Here is a 23,210-nt window from a genome sequence, read left to right as displayed (position 1 = left end):
CTTTAAATATGCTATTTTGTTAAAAAGAACCTTACAGATGCTTACAGATAGGCAACAACTCATGAAACAAAGTACACTCACGGATATTTTCACATTAACCGCTTTAAAATTCAATAAGTAACCGCATCATAAGTGAGAGCGGGCTGAAAGCGTCTTTAAACGACACGAATCCCGTGATAACATTGTCAACGTGTCATTTAAAGTCTTATACAATAAAATTAGACGTGAAGGCATACATAATGACAGAGTGGAGTAAAACTGCGCTGTAAAAGAAACGTCCTGCCCTTTCTGCAAGACGTGAGGTGTGTTTGACTTCACGAGGCGAGCGCTGCGCAGACCGATCGGCGTGTGATGTCAGAGTACAACGATAACCATTCGAAAGCACGGCTCTCTCGCGGTACTGTGACGTAATACGCCGATCAGTTTGCGCAGCCCTGCATGAAGTTGAACATACCTTTCCTGTTTCACTAGAGCAGACTGTAGTGACTCAACGCCAGTGACTGACTGACTCTCGAGCAGCGACTGTTCACTTTACCAGCATGATATCTATGCGGATTACAGCCTAAATCTAATCAAACACATCACTTAATATTAACGCGGGGTTTAGGATCACGTTTGTAATGGAGCAACATCGACTTTACGTACTATGTTTAGGAACATTTGTCATTTTTACGGTGGTGATGGATCGATGCGGAGTCGGTAAGTTTCTTGACACATTCTTACACACTCCTCGAGCTGGCAGGTATCTGCACGTCTTCAGATCAGACAGCCATATATATCATATAACTTGTGCGAATGGAGGAAGATTTGTTGTTTTGCTTTTAAACGCTTGCAACAGGTGATCAACTTTAACGCAAATGTTGTCTTTCCTTTATCAGTTTTCAGCAGTTTTCGGTACTTTCGTAAGAGCGCGTTAAGAAAAAAAAATTTGCTCAGGTGTTTTAACGTAATAAAGTTTTATTGTGGCTTATCGACTTTGCACGTCTTGTTTATCGAGTGACTCGAAGGCGTAACAAACCGTTATTTTTACGTCTTACGTTACATAAACTATTTGATACAATGCGTTGCCATAAAAAAAATAACGTTACTTCAAATGTCGTAACGATGCTTTTTAACGTAATTGACAGTTAGTTACATTGTTTAACCATAATTTTTGTACGTTATAAAAATTTGTTATACAAATGGCAATAAATCCGCCCAAAGTAACTTCACTTTTACTATAATAAACCTCAGTTAACGTTACTTCCTTTTTACTATAATCAAACCATGCTTACTTTACTTTTTACTAAAATAATTGTCCTATGGGTTCTGAAGTGGCGTTTTACAGAAAGCAAACAAACAAACAAACAAAGTTTGCTTGAATTGCACGCCCACTTGTTTGTTTTCACAGGACCTGTAATAATCATTTTTATTGTGAATTTAAGTTGATACGCATTCGGCCTATAAGTTAGTTTAATACTGAACTCACATATTTGAAGTAATATGAAAAGTAATGGTTTTGTCATATTTTTTTCAATATCATGTTAAAGATGTAAATTTGTGTTTACTACGGTTTCACTACAAATACAAAAAACTACTACTATAGTTACTATAATATATAGTTATAGTTTATAAAAGTGCTATCAGCTGGTTACTTTATGGTACCAACAGCTGCATATCATAATATTAAATGATTATATGCAACTATGTTTTAGGTTTTCTATGTGATATCACAATACTTTGATAGTGCATGAGAAAAACTGTGGTGGTTATTTTGTTGTGATGTTTTTTGGCTCAGTAATCATTGGAATTTACATTGCATTAATTAAAAGTTACAATTTGTGTAATAATTTGCATGACTTTTTAGCCCTTTAGGCTCAAAATCTGTTATTCACCTAAATTTGTGCACAAGGATACGCCCCTATAGACTCATGAGTGCTAAAAAATCGAGTTTGTCTATTAATCTTCATTGGAAGTGTTTCATAGTGTTTTTTTGTTTTTTAACCCAACCCTGTATCTTCTATCCCACTGGTGTAAATAGTTTATCTCTGTCAGTCCTGTCATTAATTTCAGCCTCTTTGATTACAGGTTACTTTACACTAATTACCCTCACTGAACTCCTCCTATCCTCACGCCTGTGATTATCCAGCAGTCTGTACGCAGGATACGTTTATCACATAGAGCTGGCAGAACTAACACTTAGATATTTCTTGCAGAAATCATATTTTCCAGAGGTCAGGCTACATCTTTGCCACTTCCTGTTTCCAGCCTCACTTGGCTGCAAGCTGCATTGCACACTCCACTGCTGAAACACACTAGGGTTGTGTATGCAAAAGTTTAGTACACGTGCATGAGTTATGTCCTGCTACTTTGAGCATTACAAATAACATCAGATGCAAGTATTGCCCTCGCCTTCCTGTTTTTACTCATAATGTTGCTTTTTTATGCTCATCTGCCCACATAGGTCATTTTGAGTGGTGACATCCCCCACACACACTTAGTAATGAATACTGTCATCTATTCTTGCATCATACTTGCACACGCTTCTTTCTGTTTTTAGTGGATGCACTCCAATTTAAAACTGAAAGTTTTTATTTCCTGTATGAATTTGTATCGTGCCCGAGCATAGATATCAAAGTTTGCCAGAGAGGCGCAGATGGAGGCCAGCGTCCGTTCTGCTTATCTAGGGTTGCATGCTTCTTATCGTAAAGTACAGGGTCTTGAAAGACGTGTTTTCATGTTTGCAAAAGCCTTGTTTAAATCTGATACACTTCAAAGCCCCAAACTGCTGTAGGTAATTTCTCCTGGTCCAAAATGACCTCTTTAAGTAAAAAAATACCTCCACTAGCGATGTGAATACTGAAGTGTGCTTTAGCTGATTTGAACGCTGTTCAAAGAAAATGACTAGGGTAATGACTTTTCGGAATGTTGTCCAGTCAAGCCGGACTGTAGATAGGGAGCGAGCGAGCAGTGCTCAGGAGTGAAAAGCTTCTTTGTAAACCCTAAAGCTGTGTACGACCCAGGCTAATGGCAGGAGGTTGCGAATCTGCTCTTGTGTTTACCAAAGCCTCAGTGGGCCTCTGAGCCGAGAACTCAGAAATAGCCTTCTGGAGATGAGAAGAGGGGTTGCGTAACCTCAAAATGGCTGCATCTGATTTGACCATATTAGTCTTTCTATCCTCGTGGCAGACACAATCCCCTCTTGGCTCACTCCAGTGATTTAGAAACTCAGCTTGACTCCATTTTTCTTTAGCTTTAGTACACCCAATGCATTTGTTATTGCCACAATCTGGTGTATATACCAGCATTGATTATGGATATACTCATTTACATTTATGCATTTTAGATGCTTTTATTTAAAGTAAATGAAAATGAATTCACTATACACATTGTATACATATTTAGTAGTAGGTGTGCTCCCTAGGATTCAAACTCATGACCTTTGAAGAAAAGAACACATACTCAATTTTGTTGTTTTATGATGGTTTTCTGCTTTAGCGACACTTGTACAGATTCAGTCTATTTTATTAGAGGTGTCACAGTAGAAATATACTGGCTGTCTTTATTGCCATGGAGGGAAAGCCACACATCCTCCCTATCTGTGCTTCCTTCCTTAGCCGGGTCACCTGTTCCATATGAGGCGTGCAGATAGAGTCCCGTAAAGGGAAAGCTGGGGTCAGAGGTCTTGCCATAGCGTCTCCATAGTGTCTGCCATGCTTCACCGTCTTTGTGTCTCAGAAATGATTCTGCAGAATTCAGATTTATTTAAGACCTAAACATGATAGATTTGGGCTGCTGGACTGACTGTGGATTCAGTCTTAAATGCCGTTCACACTGACAATTATTTGTGCAATCATATTGACACAGATAAACATTGCCGTTAGTGAAGTTATTTATCCAGTGTTTGTAATATGCAAATAACACAATGTGCCAATAACCAATGGGAGTGCAGGCAGTGGAGTTTGCATGACTTGATTTGATTTGTACTTATTTGAGTTAAAAAGTGTATTGTGACCTTTGACAATTTAAACCAGTTCAGTGTGAACCAGAGGATTCTTCTGGTTAGGCATGGCCCACTTAGCATCTGCTGGTAGATGTCATAACTAGTCAACATTCTTCTCTGATGATGCAAATTAAAAGTTTCCGGGTATTCTGACGAACACATTTTTTTGGAGACAGCATTTATACAGAGTAGAGATTGCCAGTGGCTCTAAAAAGTGTTAAATAGATTTATTTTCGCCTGTCTGCAGTTTAAGATAGTTGTTAGTGATGGGGTATGGGACTTTGCTTGTCTTTGATGATCAGTCAGTCAGCATTATTACATTTTTCCTTTCTTCAGTTTGACATTTACAACTCTGGTTATTGGCTCAAAAACATGGCAGCTGTTGAGATTAATGTTAAATGCAGACAATTTTTCATTGAAAATCTGACAGTGGTTACCATTTACCAGGGCCCACAAGAAAGAGTAATGAATCCTTGTTGTCAAATAAACTTTAATTATTTAGTTTAGTTTAGTTTCGGGGCTCAACAACAATAAGGTAGCCCGATGGCCCAGGGCCAGTGTGGACGATGCTTGGGCCAGTTGACAGATCTATCACTATGCGGCACAACCACAAAGAATATAATTTGCACGTGTTTGGCGGCCTTGCCAATTTACATATTCAAGCATAGAAGAAGATAAAAGAGATTTCAATGCACTACACGCACACTGTTTAAGAAGTTTTGTGTGTGCGCACAATCAACAATAACAATATTTGAAATTTATATGAGGTAGGCTTGTAGTTTTTGGTGTCATAATCTTGTTTATTAAGGTTATATGGGTCAAAAATCAGGCTTTTTTATTTTATTGTTGTTGTTTTTTGTGGTGGGACTAGTGAAAATCTTGTCAGGGCAAGTAAACATCTGAACCACTGGCTTAACCAGGGGTGTCATTTCTAAAGCGTGCGCCAGTTTCCACGCAAAGGTTATGATCTATAAAAATACAAACTTGACAGGAGAATGGACTTGCAAGGTGGGATCTAAGAATGATTCATGTACGCACACTTGCGGTTACCTGTGATTTATAAAGGGAACATTGCTTTGTCTTATAAGTCTTAATATTTTTTGTCCTATGCCATTTTTGGCTTGCGTAGACTTTTAGTAAGGATCCTACGCACCGTTTTATAAATGAGACCCCAGGTCAGTAAAAAAAGTCCTTGGTATTTGGCCCTGGTTTTAGTTCTTGATTAGTTTGCTAGTGGGTTTATTATGTGTTTAAATATTACTCGTCCATATCCAACTTTCCAGTTCTCCATGGACAGACTTTGAATCTGGTCCAGCTGAAAGCTTTTTAGTTAGTTTAGTTTTAATTCTTTAGCCTTGGCTGTATATGGTTGCTCCAATGTTATGCACTGTCTGTGTTTGACGAATATCCCACTCGCTCCCAGAGAGCCATTGTGGCACTTTATCACAGGAAAGGGTTACTATAGAAGGTGTGTGGTACGCTAAAGGCCAGCTAAACTAACAAATTACGTAATGCAGTTTAATGACTTCATGTGGCTAAAACAGTCACTCACACATACGCACACGGCAATTGAGAAACCATACATGCATGACTTGCGTAACACCAAACTAATAACAAACGTGTAAACTTTTCTTGGTTTTTTACAGTTATAGTCTAAACTATTGGTAGAAAAATATAACTTCCTGTCACTAACCTGAAGCTATAAATTATATGCAAATGAAGTTGATGGCTTGTTTGGTCTCTTGGTTTGTGATCACATCAGCGCATTCAGGTCGGAGTCTCTGGAAACTGACGGATGCCGCAGACGAATGCACGTTTAAACAGGGCAGTGCACAATAGATAATAACAGATTCATATCGGAAGCAGCCAGCATTTAATCTTTGTCTTTTGTGATTCCTCAGAGTAGGGCTGCACGATTCGGAGAAAAAATCTAATTGCGATTTTTCTGATCAAAATTGCGATTCGCGATTTAAAGTGCGATTCATTAGTATATAATAAAAGAGGTACATCCAGGTTTGTTGTGGTGGTTTTAATAGCACCAAAGAAAGATGCTGTGCTACTGTTTATTTAAAACCTCTTAAACATTGTACCAAGTTGTCTGCAGGACTTTGCTATTCTGCAGACAAACTTTTTTTTAATCTAAGAACATTAAAAAAAATACAATTTAACAAAAATGTATTAAAAGTTTTATTTAAAATAACATATAGGCCAATGTATTTTGGCTGTCACTACAACAATGCTTCTGACAAGCAAATGTTTAGTTTTTTCTTTTAATCATAAGACTATACTCATCTTGTTTTACTTTTCAGGCATCTGTAATAAATGTAAATATATTAGTTATTAGAATCTATGATTTAACATAAGCAAAAAATACAAATAAAACACTGCACAGTCCTCACTGTAGGATTTTAAATGTGGAGCTGCAGAAGCTTGTTCAGTTAAGAGTAAGGAGTGATTTTAATTTTTGGTGTGTAATAAACATTTCTGACACAGAAAGCACCAGGTTACTGTCACTTTAAGACACAAGACAGCTAAACTGCTCTGCTTTAATACTGATAAACATCCAGCTGTTTATATTCACTTAGACAAGAAAGAAAACTTAAGTTTAGTGATCACGCGTGTGCTGACTGCTCTCTGTGTGCGCGCTTCATGAACCCTCATGCCTGTAAATATTCAAAGCGGTGCAGATGTGCCCGTGCAAGAAAGTATAATGTACCTGTTTCGTCTGCTGTGTTCCGGGCTTTAATGAAACCTGCTTATAGTCTGATGAGGCGCTTGTCATTGTTTGCGATGCATGACGAGAAACGGACACCTTTCTTTAAGTCCAACATTACACAAAAGGGAAATGTTTTCGCGCATTTCTGTCCTTTCATTTGCCGGTTAATGAGTTATAATGCGTTTTTAAAATGACTGAATCCAAAATCTGCCAACTTCATGACATTCCGCGTTGTGCAGTTAATTCCATTTGTATGCATTTCGCGATTCTGTCCGTGTTTTCCGCATCGCGGAAATCATATGGCCGTACACTTTGTTGAGGAGTTGAACTGCTGCTCGCGCTCATGTTTTCCAAATGGTGTGATGACGTGTAGTCAGCACCTCAGTGTTCATGCACTCTATTGGTCTAAACTGCATCAAACGTAAAATGCGCATGAAGCGAACTGTCAAAAACTGCGTACTAGATGATTGCTATATTTAATAGTTTTGAATCGAAATAATCGCATTTCTTGCGATTCGAAAATCGCATCCATTCACATCGCGATTTCGGTTCAAAAACGATTAATCGTGCAGCCCTACCTCAGAGTGATTCCCAAACCTTTGTTGAAGCAGTAAAACAATAGTTTTAAAATGTTTATGCATTTCCTGTATACAGGGAATGCAGAATTATTAGGCAAATTAGTATTTTGACCACATCATCCTCTTTATGCATGTTGTCTTACGCCAAGCTGTATAGGCTGGAAAGCCTATCTGTGTAATGAGAAGTGGTGTGGTCTAATGACATCAACATCCTATATCAGGTGTGCATAATTATTAGGCAACTTCCTTTCCTTTGGCAAAATGGGTCAAAAGAAGGACTTGACCGGTTCAGAAAAGTCAAAAATAGTGAGATATCTTGCAGAGGGATGCAGCAGTCTTAAAATTGCAAAGCTTCTGAAGCGTGATCATCGAACAATCAAGCGTTTCATTCAAAATAGTCAACAGGGTCGCAAGAAGCGCGTGGAAAAACCAAGGCGCAAAATAACTGCCCGTGAACTGAGAAAAGTCAAGCGTGCAGCTGCCAAGATGCCACTTGCCACCAGTTTGGCCGTATTTCAGAGCTGCAACATCACTGGAGTGCCCAAAAGCACAAGGTGTGCAATACTCAGAGACATGGCCAAGGTAAGAAAGGCAGAAAGTCGACCACCACTGAACAAGACACACAAGCTGAAACATCAAGACTGGGCCAAGAAATATCTCAAGACTGATTTTTCTAAGGTTTTATGGACTGATGAAATGAGAGTGAGTCTTGATGGGCCAGATGGATGAGCCAGTGGCTGGATTGGTAATGGGCAGAGAGCTCCAGTCCGACTCAGACGCCAGCAAGGTGGAGGTGGAGTACTGGTTTGGGCTGGTATCATCAAAGATGAGCTTGTGGGGCCTTTTCGGGTTGAGGATGGAGTCAAGCTCAACTCCCAGTCCTACTGCCAGTTTCTGGAAGACACCTTCTTCAAGCAGTGGTAAAGGAAGAAGTCTGCATCCTTCAAGAAAAACATGATTTTCATGCAGGACAATGCTCCATCACACGCGTCCAAGTACTCCACAGCGTGGCTGGCAAAAAAGGGTATAAAAGAAGAAAATCTAATGATATGGCCTCCTTGTTCACCTGATCTGAACCCCATTGAGAACCTGTGGTCCATCATCAAATGTGAGATTTACAAGGAGGGAAAGCAGTACACCTCTCTGAACAGTGTCTGGGAGGCTGTGGTTGCTGCTGCACGCAATGTTGATGGTGAACAGATCAAAACACTGACAGAATCCATGGATGGCAGGCTTTTGAGTGTCCTTGCAAAGAAAGGTGGCTATATTGGTCACTGATTTGTTTTTGTTTGGTTTTTGAATGTCAGAAATGTATATTTGTGAATGTTGAGATGTTATATTGGTTTCACTGCTAAAAATAAATAATTGAAATGGGTATATATTTGTTTTTTGTTAAGTTGCCTAATAATTACGCACAGTAATAGTCACCTGCACACACAGATATCCCCCTAAAATAGCTAAAACTAAAAACAACTTCCAAGAATATTCAGCTTTGATATTAATGAGTTTTTTTGGGTTCATTGAGAACATGGTTGTTGTTCAATAATAAAATTAATCCTCAAAAATACAACTTGCCTAATAATTCTGCACTCCCTGTATTGCATGCATTAACAAAATATTGCAGATTTGCACAGTGCAATATAGATATTTCTATAGTTTCAACTTTCAATTATTTAAATATTTCTGTTTTAATGTTTCTTATATGATTTTCAGTTTTTAAATATTTTAATAAAGATCAAATTTATTTTAACTTAAAGCATATTGCATATTTATTATTGCATTATTTTATTTAAGGTAAATCAATTTCATTTTCTGCTTTGTCTGTTTTGTCCTAGGTGCAATGCATTCTTTACATAACCCGTTTCGAATCAATCAGCTGTGTAAGTTTTGTGACGAGGAACCATCCACCTGCAATGGTACAGACATCTGTGAAAGCAAGTGCATCATCACGTCTATCTGTGATCAGCCGAATGAGATCTGTGTGGCTATCTGGTATGTCAATACTGAAACTTGGACTTCTCCAACCTCATATCAATTGAAACGTCTGCTATACACAACTGCTTGAAACAAGTGTGTTTTAAATGGCAAATCATCAAAAAATCCTCACAGATGTAGCAACAAACTTAATGTATTTTAAAGAGAATATGTGTTTATTTAGGGTTGCAACCTTGAGGCTGCTGGGATGATAGATAGTGTGTCTTACATATAGAATATGAAAAGAAAGTGTTTCTAATCCCTGTGTTGTTTGTTCTAATATCTGGAGGAAGCGAGAAGGCAATAACTCTATTGAAACAGTGTGTCATGACCCCTCTGAACCCCTGCATGGCATCATGTTGGAGGGCTACAACACCAGCAAGTGTGAGATGAAGAAGAAGATGTCAAACAGCGGCCCCATCCACATCTGCTCCTGCAGCGAGGAAGAGTGCAATGACGTCCTGGTGTTCACAACCCGTTAGTTTCCCTCTTCTACTTCTTCAACTATAGCTCACTTATGACTTACTGATGAAAACGGGTGGTTTAGTGGCTTCAGACCAGGGTTGGAACCAAAGGTTCTTTGCCTATAAGCAAGGCTCTTCTATGCTCTTATACTTAGCTAACACTGGTTGCAAGAGTAAAGTTATAAATGTATGTATTAATCAGTGTTGTTTTTGGCAGCCCTTTTAGTTTTAGTCTTAATCTTTTGGACGAAAATGCTTTTTAGTTTTAGTCACATTTTAGTCACTTATTAACTTGATAGTTTTAGTCAAGTTTTAGTCGACAAAAACACAAAAAGGTTTTAGTCAAGTTTTAGTCGATGAAAACACAAAAAGTTTGAAGTCAATTTTAGTAAAGTAGTCTGAAAAGTTTGCCCCCCTTCTCCCTCTCATAATGGGAGAGGGAGGGTGTTACTGCGCCGAGTCGAAGTACTCCCAAAAGTGCTATTACGCCATAAAATATAGTTCCTCTTTTAAATCCGCTTAGAAAAGCACTACGTTTTATTTCGTACCACCATACTTGCTCGTATAACTACTTGTCTTAAATAGGAAAAACGTTGATGTGTTTGGTCACTTTTAACTTTATCTCTGATTGGCACCACCGAACGAATGGGGCCAAGCCAAACGCCACCAAAGTGTCGCAGCGCGCCCCAGCGCCCACGCGCACGCACACAGATAATAGAGGGATGTATCAACTCTTCTTAGTTAAGGTAATAACATAGTTTAATATTGAAAATGAGTAGACTATTCCTTTAATAGTATTTTAAGGTTGGATGATAGAGATTTTATGTGCCACCCCAGAGTAACTGCTGGCCCTTCCTGGCCACCCCTATGAAAAATATGTTAAAAAAATATTAGCGTGATGAGCCTTCAGGTGCCTCTTGAGCTTGGTGGTATTCTTCCCACCTCGTTTGTGGCCACATTTACCGTCGTCCCCCAATATGCATTCCGTTTTTCTTTCTGATGGATTATACTGAAAGTATGTCCATAAATCATCTCGTCGTTTCCGTTTATTGGCGTCACTGCAACGGTCCTTCGAACTGGCCACAGCTGCAGGTGTGTTGTTGTTGTGTGAAATCTGGGGCGCAGCATGGTGGCAGCGGGCGTACCCAAAACAAGGAAAGGAAGCGGCAGCATTGCTGTTACTTTTTAGCTAAAAACAGACAGATTTCATGCAAAATAGGCAGAAATTACATGCATTGTGAACGTCAGACTTATAATCATTTTCGGTCCGTCTCGTCTCGTCAACGAAAAATTGAAAGCGTCTCGTCATGTTTTTGTCACTTTAGAGTCATTTTAAGCTAGTCATCATCACGTTAGCATCATAAAAAATAGGTGCATCAATGAAATCATTTCGTTATCATCATCGTTGACGAAAACAACACTGGTATTAATATACATATACATGACAAGCCAACCCCACAGGATAACAAACAACGACCACAACTGCAGTGATGACATTTTTCCTTATACCTATATATACCACTTTGTGGTTGTCAGGTTTTTATTGTTTTGCACATTTGTGTTATAATGAGAATAATGAGCATATCTACAGTATATGCTATGGGTGAAAGTATAGCGGTCTCGTAAAAGGGGCAACCAAAACCAGAACAGCTGTCTCCACCCTCCTATGCTTTCCACATGACTACATATCACCGCTCTGTGGTTTTCCATGGACCTATGGAAATATTGTTGTCTGACTGATTGAACAATGAATTGTGTTTGAAAGGCTTACATACTGCTACACAAAGCACTACACTAGATAAATAGCACTTCAATCCTGTTGAACACATGCTGGAACGCTCCTACTGGGCGACTGCATTAGCATACAATGCTAACTATTTATCACTGGCTCGTAGAGCATGCAGCACGCACTGGTATGTGAGCTAAGGTTGTGTAAAACTCAAAATGACATGTTGTCGTGAAGGTCTAAAGCAGCTGCGCTGTTGCCGTCCAGGCCATTCTGTCTAGGGCAGCGTTTCTACTGGCTTTGGTTGTGAGGACGGCTGTGGATTTCAGACATGTGGTTTCCTGTCTGTGTAACTTGAAGCAGAGACATCATACCCATATGGCAATACAGCTGTGTGCACTATGAACGCTCTGAAATAATCTTATTTAGCACTATTTGGACAGATTTTGAAAAGCCACATGTTCGTTTTTACAACAGGAATATGCAAAATATTCAACTTGGTACATTTGTTTAGTTTTATTAATCACAGGGATTTCTGAGGTGAGGGTACTTTCTTTTTTAGTTTAAAGCCATGTTTGTGGATACACTTGATGGAGGGCGTTGATGGCAAACGTTGCTGATATTTAATTGTTTATATACACATAGAGGCCGTCTTTCTGTGATGTATACATGTGAGCAGGTGTTGGGTACGTTGGAGCCGTTCAGCGAGGCTGTAATTCCATCTGGTGGAGGAGGCCTCATTCCCTGCCTGACTGAGGAAGTATTGCAGGAAGTTGATGTTTACTTGTTGGAACGACTCCAATGGCATATTTCTCCAGAAATGCCAGGCATTGTTTTCCCGGACTGTACCATTTTAATGACATTAACTGTGGCTGAAAGCTTGCGCATTTACAGTGATAAGCTTCTTGTTTTGTATTCGAGTCGAGTCACTGATATTTATTATGATTCTAATATGGCAGCTGCAGGGTGAACTCATAATTAAACACTGCACAGCAGGGCTTTGCCATACACACATTTTTGTTAAATCAAGAAGTTTCCCTTGAAATATTATGGGTTTTTGTGGGCTTTAAGATGGAAAGTACACAGCTAAAACACAGTTTCCCAAAAATATCCTCTACGGTAAATTTTAGTCTTTTTGTTTGGTTACTTGAACTCTACTCGAAAGTTCAGAAAAAACTTTACATTAGCTGTCACTGCTAAGGTACCCTTTAAAAAGGTCCTAATTTGTGACCCTGGACCACAAAATCAGTCAAAAGGGTAAATTTCTTGAAACTGAGATTTATATATCATCTTAAAGTGGAATAAAATCCAAATTAAGTCCTTAGCAGCACATTTAACTTATGATAAATAAATTTTTGATATATTTACGATAGGAAATTTACTAATTATCTTCATAGAACATGATCCATACTTAATATCGCAATGATTTTTGGCATAAAAATTGATAATTTGACAAGTACAATATATTGTTGGATATTGTTACAAATATACCCGTGCGACTTATGACTAGTTTTCTGGTCCAGAGTCACATTAAGGGACAGATATGTACCATATATATATACCATTTAGGTACAGCTATGTATACATTTGGTCATTGTTGGGGGTAACGCATTACAAGTAACATGCATTACGTAAAAATATTACTTTTCTGAAGTAACGAGTAAAGTAACGCATTACTTTTTAAAAGTACACATTAATATTTGAGTTACTTTTTAAAAAAAGGAATGCAAGTTACTTTTTTAGTTTAATTAATTCGATTAAAAAAAGATTATGTACTGAATTAAAATAAAACGTAGTCACATTATGCACTCTACGTGTACACGGCTGTGTGGGAACAGTTTGAGTCAGAAACTAAGATGGCAGGCCAGAGCTTGAAATTTTTGTGATGAAATATGCAATTTCTGAATGCAGAACTTTTCAGGTATAAAAAACACCTGCAAGGCATGAAAGAGATAAAGTCTCAGCCAAGAAAAAGTAACGCAAAAGTAACTAAAAAGTAACGTAAGCATTACTTTCCATGAAAAGTAACTAAGTAATGCAATTAGTTACTTTTTTGGGAGTAACTTAATATTGTAATGCATTACTTTTAAAAGTAACTTTCCCCAACACGGTACAAAGTTCTTGATTATTTAGTAAACTGCCTCTGAATGTTCTTTAAAAATTAACAGAAGCTCTTTCTTTCAAAGCATCTGAATGTCTTTCAGACAAATGTAGAGTAAACAAGAGAAACTTGAAATATGAACATGAAATATGGTGTTATACATCATCTGTAATTTATGTTTCTGCCCTGAAGAATATTTGTGCAGTTTATCAAAATGTGGTTTGAGCGGAAATTCCAGTAAGCATCCCCTCCACACAAGTGCAAACCAAAGAAAAGGTTAATATCTTCATTTGAACCCTTGTGTTGTGGACAGTAAATGTATTTTTAATTTGTGATGATTGCGAGATATGAAGACAAACTGTTGTCAGAGAAATGTGTTCAACTTTTCTGTGATAGCTGTTATTGAGTGTTCTTGCAAATGTACATTTGTTTCTAATAAGCAAACTCATAAAGCTTGTCAAGAGGAGCGTGTTGCACTTTTCAGTGTGGTTTGCACACATGGTTTTCTGTTGTTAGCTTGATTGGCCCAATAGGAAGGAACATGAATGTGGAATCTTGCAGTCTTGATTTAGATGTCTTGGAAACCTCTCGTGAATTTATCTAGGGATGGGCATTTTTCAGTAATATGATATTCGAATATTTGAGCTCATAAAAATGAAAATTCGAATATTTGTTTTTTTAAATTACGTTAATCAAGACATGCGTTTTTAAATGTTACATTTTTTTATTTTGTCACAATTTCAAAGAAGGCTTATAATTAGGAAATATCCTCATATTCTGTATATATATGTATTTTTTAAGTTAAAAACATTGTAAAAAAAAAGACACACGGAGCGAAGGCCGAGTTTAAATCCCTGGTGTTTCAAGTTGATAGTTGTTTGTACGAATTCAGTACTGGTCAACCTTACAGAAATTATATTTGATCAAATATTATACCCTAACTCCAACACCAAGTACCAAGTTTAAAGTTTGAGGACTTGATAAAATTAGAATTCAATATTATTTTACAAATAACATAAGCTGACTTTATACCTTATTGCTGATTGTGCAAAGTTACGATCTTAATTTAACAGCACTTTGCAAAGATGAAGCTATTGCTACTGTTTCTAGTTAATATCACGTTCATTTTCCACAGAGCACCGCATATAATACATGTTCTTCGTTTCGCTTTGTTCTCAGTGTTTGTCTTGTTTTGCTCTGTATTTTCAAAATAAATTAGGCTGCTATATAACAGGAATCTTTTGTGATGTGCTGATGTGGCGGAGCCGGTGGACAAAAACAAGGAGGTGTGCACACCAAAGCTTTTAAACGCCAGCTGCTGGCTTTTTTGAAAAACGCAGTGCTTCCATTGGAAACAAATGAAAACATATGCTGGCCACCGGTGCAAAAGCTTTGGTGTGAAAACTATTAATACTTAAATTAGTCTGCAATCTGCAATCATAAATACATTTTCTTGTATATTTTGTATATGGTATATCGTCGCTGCCCGATGAAACTCACGTATGTCCAAAACGGTTACTTTTCAGGAAGTGAAAAAAACACCGTATTTCAAAAGCAGTTAAATGTAGCGTTGTCATACTTGGTATGGCATCTTTAGATGTAACCATATTCTTGCCAGTGTAATGATATAATCCACATTTGACCAAAATTGAGTTTAAATGGACATACGTGCATATTTAAGAGTAACGGTGGTCGATACGCTTTCTTCCGATCATTAATTAGAATGGCCAAGTCACGTTTCATATTGACAGATGAATACGCTCAGTTTATTAAATAGCCCACGTCTTAGTTTATTAAATACGCTTAGTTTATTTAATATTAATTATAAATTTATTAAATGTCCCTATGAAGGGACAATGAATCAATACACTGACATGGTAATGCTAGACAGATACTTTGTTTGCACAGTCCTACCGTAATTTTGTCACTCCTAGACTCTGTAAACATTTACCTCGATGAAGGAAAGTCATTGTCTCACCAGGCTATGTTTATTCGGCTATCCAGTGGTGAGCTTCGATGAAACTTCACGAGACCTGCGAGATGCTTCCACAGGACGGGAGATACGCTGCGTGATTGACAGCTTTGACACCAAATGGATATATGTGAAAATCAGATGAAATGATTTCACAACTTTTCATTGGCCATTTAGATATGTGACGCATACTGTATACGGAAATGAACCTGAACATTCAATCCATCAAAAAAATCAGCAAAATGGACATACGTGGTTTTCATCGGACAGCAACGATATTTTACATTAAAGTCTTAACCCTGTGGTGGCGTATTAAAAGCAAACAAACATTCAAATAGCATTTTTTAAATTATTATTGCAGATCGAATATTCGGCCATTCGTGCACATCCCTAATTTTATCATGGCAGTACTGCACAAACTGACGGTCACATTAAACTACACTGTAAAAAATGCAGCATGAAGTTAAAACTACTTGGCTTCCAAGTCAAAAATGCTTTGTATTTTTACAGTGTAGTTGTTATTTGCTGTTGCTGTAGTTTCATTTTGTCTCATTTCCTGTTTATAGTTTGTGACACTTTGTATTTTTGCACATGTGGTTGCATGTGTTGGGGCAGTGTTAGTGTTAAAAAGTGTTACAATATTGCATCACTTATAAAAAAAGAAATAAATTCAATAAAGTATTGAGCCATAACTAAAAGCTTTGACATTATGATGGAGAATGGCTGCCTTCCTGGAAAGTAACCCGATAACCAACACTATTGCTTTATCTGTGTGCTATGAATATTTTGACAGAAGTCATTTACAGGCCTTTTATGAGGATGTCCTACTTGGTATATCAGTATCTTACTGTACTACCAACATGAAGTGATAGATCCTAAAATACTCTTTCTCTGATCTTGTGAATGACGGATCAAATGAGTGAAAGCATGTGTCCATCTCACTGGAGCATTTCCAGTCTGACAATATGTTTCTGCTCAGTTGATCTTTCATCATAGCTTATTTTGATGGAAAGAAGAACACAAGGAAGAACAATGAGTTTCTGTCTGTTTGGATTTTATTATTAACCCCCGACTGACCAGCTCATGAAGTTCTGATTATAACTTTAATTAATCTTATTTTTGTTAAGTTATCATTCTCATATAAGATCATCGGGGGTAAAACTAACAATCAAAATGTAAAATTTGATAAACCCTATTTATTTTCAAACCGTAAATATCTTGTACAGTGGATACATAAACTGATGAGCAGATCTGTATGTGCAAACACACCCACATTCACATACTGAAGAATCTTGGCCTCTGGTTATAGAGCTGATACTTAAAGAGGTCTGAGTCACAACGAGAAAATGAGCTAGAGACCGAGACGGTGCTAGTGGAAAAAAAGAAACGTAGACTTGTTTGCGGCATGAGCCGTGCTATAAAACAAAGTCGTAGCCATAACAAATAAACAGTAACGGGCCTGTCTTTCTCATGTAGAGCATGTTACAAATCTTAATCTGGCAGTAATCTTGGGTGCTCTGAACCCACATGGGTACATGGATCTAAAAGGCAGTAATTTTTACATCTGGGAATCGCCACTTTAAATTCTGACATTTCGAAATGGAAACACACAACATGTTCAGCCAGAAAATTAAAGCAGGCTGAAGCTGGTTCCCCATTGATCATTTGTACACGAGAGGGTGGAGAGAACTGGCTTGTCTACGATGTTAAAACCAGCGGGAAATGACAGTGCTCAGTCCCATGTGTTGCAGTTGTACTGTGGGAATCGAAATAAAGCAAGATCTACATTTCTTTTATATCACGTGTATTTCCGTTTTATGAGAAACTTAGCAAGTTGCCAAGGTGTTGCTATGCAATTGCTATGATGTTGCTAAAGGTCGATTTATACTTTTGACGTGCACCTCTCCAAAAATGTAACGACGTGTCAATTTTATGCGTACCGCAAGCACTGTGATTGGTTTGGTAAAACCCCTCCTTCAGGTCTGTGTTATATTTCCTTTTAAAGGGGACAGAGAATGAAAAACATTTTTACCTTGTCTCTGTTGAATAATGGTAGTCTACCCACATTCCTAAACATTCTAGACATGCTACAAGTGCTAGACATGCTAAACATCTCAGTCTCATAGAAATTCCTCTTTTAGAAATGTAAGCCAGAAAACAGCCCAATCTGAAAAACTGATGCTTATGACATCACAGGCATCTAACTGCCCCTCCACTTTAAAATAATTGGCTACATTTTTTGAGTGGCAGCAAAGTCAGCCAATCAGTAATAAGATTGCAAGTTAAGCCAGTAGGGGGAGCCAAATAGGTGCAAAACCACTTGTTTAAAATCCCCCACCCTAATAAAGCTATCTGAGAGAGGTTTTTAAGAAGCTTCTAAGGCATTACAGACCCAAACAAAAACTTTTTTGTCTACATGTCACATCACAGAACAAGGATAAATACTCCGTTCAATCATTCTATGTCACCTTTAAGCATTTCCGCTTGCGACTGGTAAAAAACAAAGAGCAATATTTAAAGGTGCAATATGTAACTTTTAGATCTTACAAAATTAGCTGTATTGTTTTTATAACCTTAAAATCAGCCGTTTTTATCTGCATACACCGTGGGTCTCCCGTCATGTTTCTACAGGAGCCCTAAATCAGGGGTCTCTTCTTGAAATCCTTGAAAGTTTGTAAATCTGGGGGAGAAATTCAAGGCCTGGGAAATTTTTGATACATAGATAAAGGTCATTGAAAGTGCTTGAATCTATTTTATGCAAGAAGTTTTCTGGAAAAAAATCCATATTATTCCCTGTGTAGTGTTAAACTGTTAAAATGCTTATATCTTCTGTATGCGAATGTTGATTCATACCAAAATGCTTTTTTGCATAGTTGTGTTTGACAAATGAAAACGTCTCGGGTTACGTATGTAACTGTTGTTCCCTAAGAAGGGACCGAGACGCTGCGTCTCCCTTGCCATACACTATTTCAGATAGTGATATACTTCCTGGCTCCCATGTCACCCTGTCTGTGTCAGTAAGCCTCACCAGTGGTTGAATTTGATATACATATTTAGACGCACTTACCCTTGGAGGCGTCCCCAAAGTGTCACCGCAGTGACGCAGCGCGAGTTCCTTTGAAAGGGAACTGTAACAATGTATCTTAAAAGGGAACACAATGTAACCTTGCTCTCACTTGAAATGTGTCCCCACATTTAGTCCTTGACTTTGAGGTTATTCGACCTGGAAAGTCCTTGAAAGGTCCTTGAATTTGAAGTTAACTAAGGTGTGGGAACCCTGCTAAAGGACAAACGATTCTACACATCTTACACATGTTTCTCCTTTGGCAGCTGACGTAGCTTCTCATTGCGTTTCGAAATTGAGGTTTACTGCAATTCCCAATCTCAATATTAGATGCCGCTAAAAACACACATATTACACCTTTAACAACTCAGGTTGCAACAAAAGCCTTCAGAGAGAGTCAGTTTTGGAGAAAAGATGTTTGGCATTGAAAATGTAAAGCAGCAGGTAATTTATATCCATTTTTGTGACTGCAAAACACTGCAGCACGTAAGTTTAGAAATAACATAACGTTATCATCCATTATGTGGATGCTAATATAGTTATTGTTATAATTATCATCATAGTGTGAATGCCCCATTACACACCAAAGTGTATTACTTTATGCTGTGGGGCTTGTACAACTCCATTAATTTTAAGTATGAACAAACACTACTAATAAAAAACCTGTCTACTGATTTATCCACCAACTTGAGAAGCAATTAAATTCACATCACACTAAAACCAAATATGTGAGGTTGATATATGAGAGGTTGATAATGTCATGGCTTGCGACGGTGTGGCTGGCACCCGGTTTTATGTGTCTGGAAACGGCAGGTGATTTCATGCATGTTTATATTGGTTGTTTGGCTCAAGTAGATGTTTCTGTCTCTTGAGTGTCTGTTAAAGCAGTTTAGTGTTCCCAGCAGCTACTCTATGCGTTTGCATGTGTTTACTGGTTGCTCAGTTTGCCATACAGTTTGGCAGTGTTGTGTATCCATTTCTGTCTGTCTCGATGATAAGGCGTGCCTGTGTGATGGAAAAATGCAGACGAGCTACACGCTGACTCCAGTCTCTGCCCACGTTGCTGGCAGGTCTCGGTTGTCTCCAGAATGAACCTGCTTTACTACGGTTTCCAAGCCAGTCCAAAGGTTGGCAAGCACGTACAGCAGCCGGGTAACTTTTCTTGGAAGGACAGAGTGAATAAACAGCCTCGCTGTCTGAGCTTTGCACACGCTCCCTTGTGTCAGACAACATGTCTCACACTTATATTATATATTGTAGTATGTATGCAGGCAGTTATTGGTGATATTTAACTCTTTCCCTGACAGCATTTTTTTTTTTTAAGTTGCCAGTGCCAGCATTTGCGTTTGCGATCCTCAAAACTTACATGGACATACAGCTGTTTGCCTTGGGGCGATACTTCCGGGTTTTATAACGGAAGCATTTTCTCTTAATTGAGAGTTAACTCGTCAATGCCAGGGAAAGAGTTAAAATGCTTTTTTTTTTTGCAGATTGTCCTTTAGCAGGTAATATAAAGTAATTTAGCTTAATAGAAACAACCTGAAGCAACCTAAGGGGAAATATTTTGCTCAATGCTGATACATCATGGCTCATTTTTGTGGAAACCAAGCCAGACATCTTTAGTTACCAGCCCTGAGCTTTAACCAATTAACCACATCATCCCTACATCTCTTAAAGGGACACTCCACTTTTTTTGAAATAATGCTCATTTTCCAGCACCCTTAGAGTTAAACATTTGAGTTTTGCCGTTTTGGGGTCCGTTCAGCCGATCTCCGGGTCTGCGGGTAAAATTTTGGCATGGCTTAGCGTGGTCCATTGAGTCTGATTGGACCATTAGCATCACGCTTAAAAATGACCAAAGAGTTTCGATGTTTTTCTTATTTAAAACTTGATTCTTCTGTAGTTACATCGTGTACTAAGACAGACGGAAAATTAAAAGTTGCGATTTTCTAGGCAGATATGGCTAGGAACTATACTCTCATTCTGGCATAATAATCAAGGACTTTGCTGCCGTGACATGGCTGCAGCAGGCGCAATGATATTACGCAGCGCCCGAAAATAGTCCCCTTGGTAACTTAAAATAGCTGGGAAATATTTTCGGGCACTGCGTAATATCATATAAAACGATGTAACTACAGAAGAGTCAACTTTTAAATTGAAAAATATCAACTATTTGGACATTTTTGAGCGCAATGCTAATGGTCTAATCAAATTCAATGGATTATGCTATGCTATGCTAAAAGTGGTACAGCCAGACCCGGAGATCGTCTGAATGGATTCCAAAACGGTTCAAATCAAGTGTTTAACTTAAGGGGAGCTGGAAAATAAGCCATTATTTTTTACAAAAAAGTGTGCCCTTTAAACCCCTTTCACACATCATGTTGATCCCAGAAAATTGCCATAAAAGTGCCTTTGGTGTTAATATTCAGTAGGGGCCTTTGACCCATATGAGGTACTTCTGCCATGATTGTTTGATTTTAAACAGATTTTTGTGGTTGTATGCTTTATTTAATACACATCTATGTACTCAAGTAGCCTGATTATATGTGACCATGCCTGTGAAAACCCAGCTAATGTATTTTTTGGTGATTTTTCTACACAATATCTTTCTACATAATACAAAATATATTGATATTTTTACTATTCACTGAGTATTGACTAAATGCCAAAAATTGAAATTAAAGTAAAACAATGATTGGAATCAAACTTTCATGCTTGTAATCTCATAAATGCATTTGCATTGTACTGTGTCTAGAAGCTGTAAATATCTCTATCCTTTTTTCTTTGTCTCCTGCAGTAGACCCCCCAGACCCCACAAATAACCAGGTTGTGTTGGTGATCCTCGTAAGCTTACTGCCTCTCCTGCTTCTGGCTGTGCTGGTCATCGCCTCCTTCTACTGCTATCGTATCTACCGCCGTCGCAAACTTGACCAGTGGGAGACCAAAAAGCCGTCTAAACGCAAGGGCCCGAAAAGCCCTCTAGACTGCAGCGAAGCTTGCGCCATCATGATGGACGACGACCGTTCGGACAGCAGCTCTACTCACGCTAACAACCTCAACCATAATACCGAACCTCTGCCCATTGAGTTGGACGTGCAGGTGGGCAAGGGCCGATTCGCTGAGGTCTACAAAGCCAAGCTCAGGCAGAATCCCTCTGAACAGTTTGAGACAGTAGCTGTAAAGATTTTCCCCTATGAAGAGTATGCGTCCTGGAAGAACGAAAAGGACATCTTCTCTGACATCGATCTGAAGCATGAGAACATTCTGCACTTCTTGACGGCCGAGGAGAGGAAAGTGGAGAAACAGTATTGGCTGATCACCGCCTATCACCCACGCGGGAACCTGCAGGAATACCTCACACACCATCTTGTCAGCTGGGAGGACCTGCGACTGCTTGGGGCCTCGCTGGCACAGGGCGTCGCTCACTTACACAGTGACCACACCCCTTGCGGGAGACCCAAAGTGCCCATCGTTCACAGAGATCTAAAGAGCTCCAACATCCTGGTGAAGAATGACCTCACTTGTTGTCTGTGTGACTTTGGGCTTGGTCTTCGCCTGGACAACTCGCTGTCTGTGGATGACTTGGCCAACAGTGGACAGGTGAGGCCTGTTTGAATATAAAACCAGGACATTCCTAGATGTCAGACAGACAGATGCATTGCACTATGGGAAATAATATCTTAAACAGACCTAATATGTCTGTAAATTGCAAATATTGGTTACACCAGTAGTAATGCTTTGGATTTGGTTGGTTAAACCTCAGGCTTGAAAACTTAAGTTAATTTCCCTTCTTAGTATTCCTTTATTTTAATAATGAAATTAATTAATTAACTCAAGTGCTTTAGTGAAATTGTATTAACCCCTTTGCGGCGTATTTGCCGTTTGCAAATTCCCACAGTTTCTTAGCTTTTTCAGTGTAAAGCACCCGTGGGTCCTATAGCTAAAGTGCATATTTAGAGCGGCAGGGGCATCGTGTCATAACTTGCAAGGAAAGTCCCCTCCAGCATCTCACCATGTACAGGTCTATGTATGCATGCCCTTTGTTCGGGCTGTCTGCTCAGATTTATGATTCACGGACTAAAAATGCAAAGACAAAAAGCTGGCGAGTGAATCAGTAATGAACTAGCAAACAGTCACCTGACTCTTTTACGTAGCCTCGAAGAGCGCCGAGTCTCCACACCCAACTCGCTTTTGATGTACGCCAATATTTGGTTGGTCCCAGACAGTGACTCTAAAAGCATTCAATGAGTTAAGACTTGAGCGTGGAGGTTGTGTTTGTTTTGTCGGTATGCCCTTTTGTGCTTTTTAACTGAGGTGAGGTAATGAGATAAGCTGTGTTTGTTTTACGATAAAGAGATAGACAAGTGGGAAAGTGCTCCACACTCTCATATCAGTCAAATTTATTGTTATTGATGGTAAGGAAGCCTTGAATAAACTGATCATTTAGGCAACTTTTGTAGAACAACCAAAAAAAAAGAACAGGAAACTTTTTACGCATTTTGGCTGTTCGTTTACACAACATTTGCGTTTTAGGGTCCTGAAAACGCAAACTTATGAAAACGATAACGACGCAGTTATCATTTCCTTGTAAATGACCAAAAAGTGTTTGTGCCACTTCTGCAACAAGTTTACA

The 23,210-nt window shown here is 38.6% G+C and overlaps 1 protein-coding gene across 1 annotated transcript in view; it reads left to right on the top strand.

Annotated features, from left to right (window-relative positions):
- The first annotated feature begins 471 nt into the window (after positions 1-471).
- tgfbr2b (transforming growth factor beta receptor 2b) overlaps positions 472-23,210 on the top strand; it is a 32,224-nt gene continuing 9,485 nt past the window's right edge. The window contains exons 1-4 of the mRNA XM_073872373.1: positions 472-699; positions 9,112-9,269; positions 9,538-9,727; positions 21,375-22,177. Coding sequence (XP_073728474.1) covers positions 621-699; positions 9,112-9,269; positions 9,538-9,727; positions 21,375-22,177 — 1,230 coding nt within the window. The 5' untranslated portion in view covers positions 472-620. The remainder of the gene's footprint in view (positions 700-9,111; positions 9,270-9,537; positions 9,728-21,374; positions 22,178-23,210) is intronic.

This window comes from Misgurnus anguillicaudatus, chromosome 10, assembly GCF_027580225.2.
Source record: "Misgurnus anguillicaudatus chromosome 10, ASM2758022v2, whole genome shotgun sequence".
Classification (NCBI taxonomy): Eukaryota; Metazoa; Chordata; class Actinopteri; order Cypriniformes; family Cobitidae; genus Misgurnus; species Misgurnus anguillicaudatus.
Note: the sequence above shows the minus strand (reverse complement) of the source record. Positions and strands in the feature narration are given on the sequence as shown.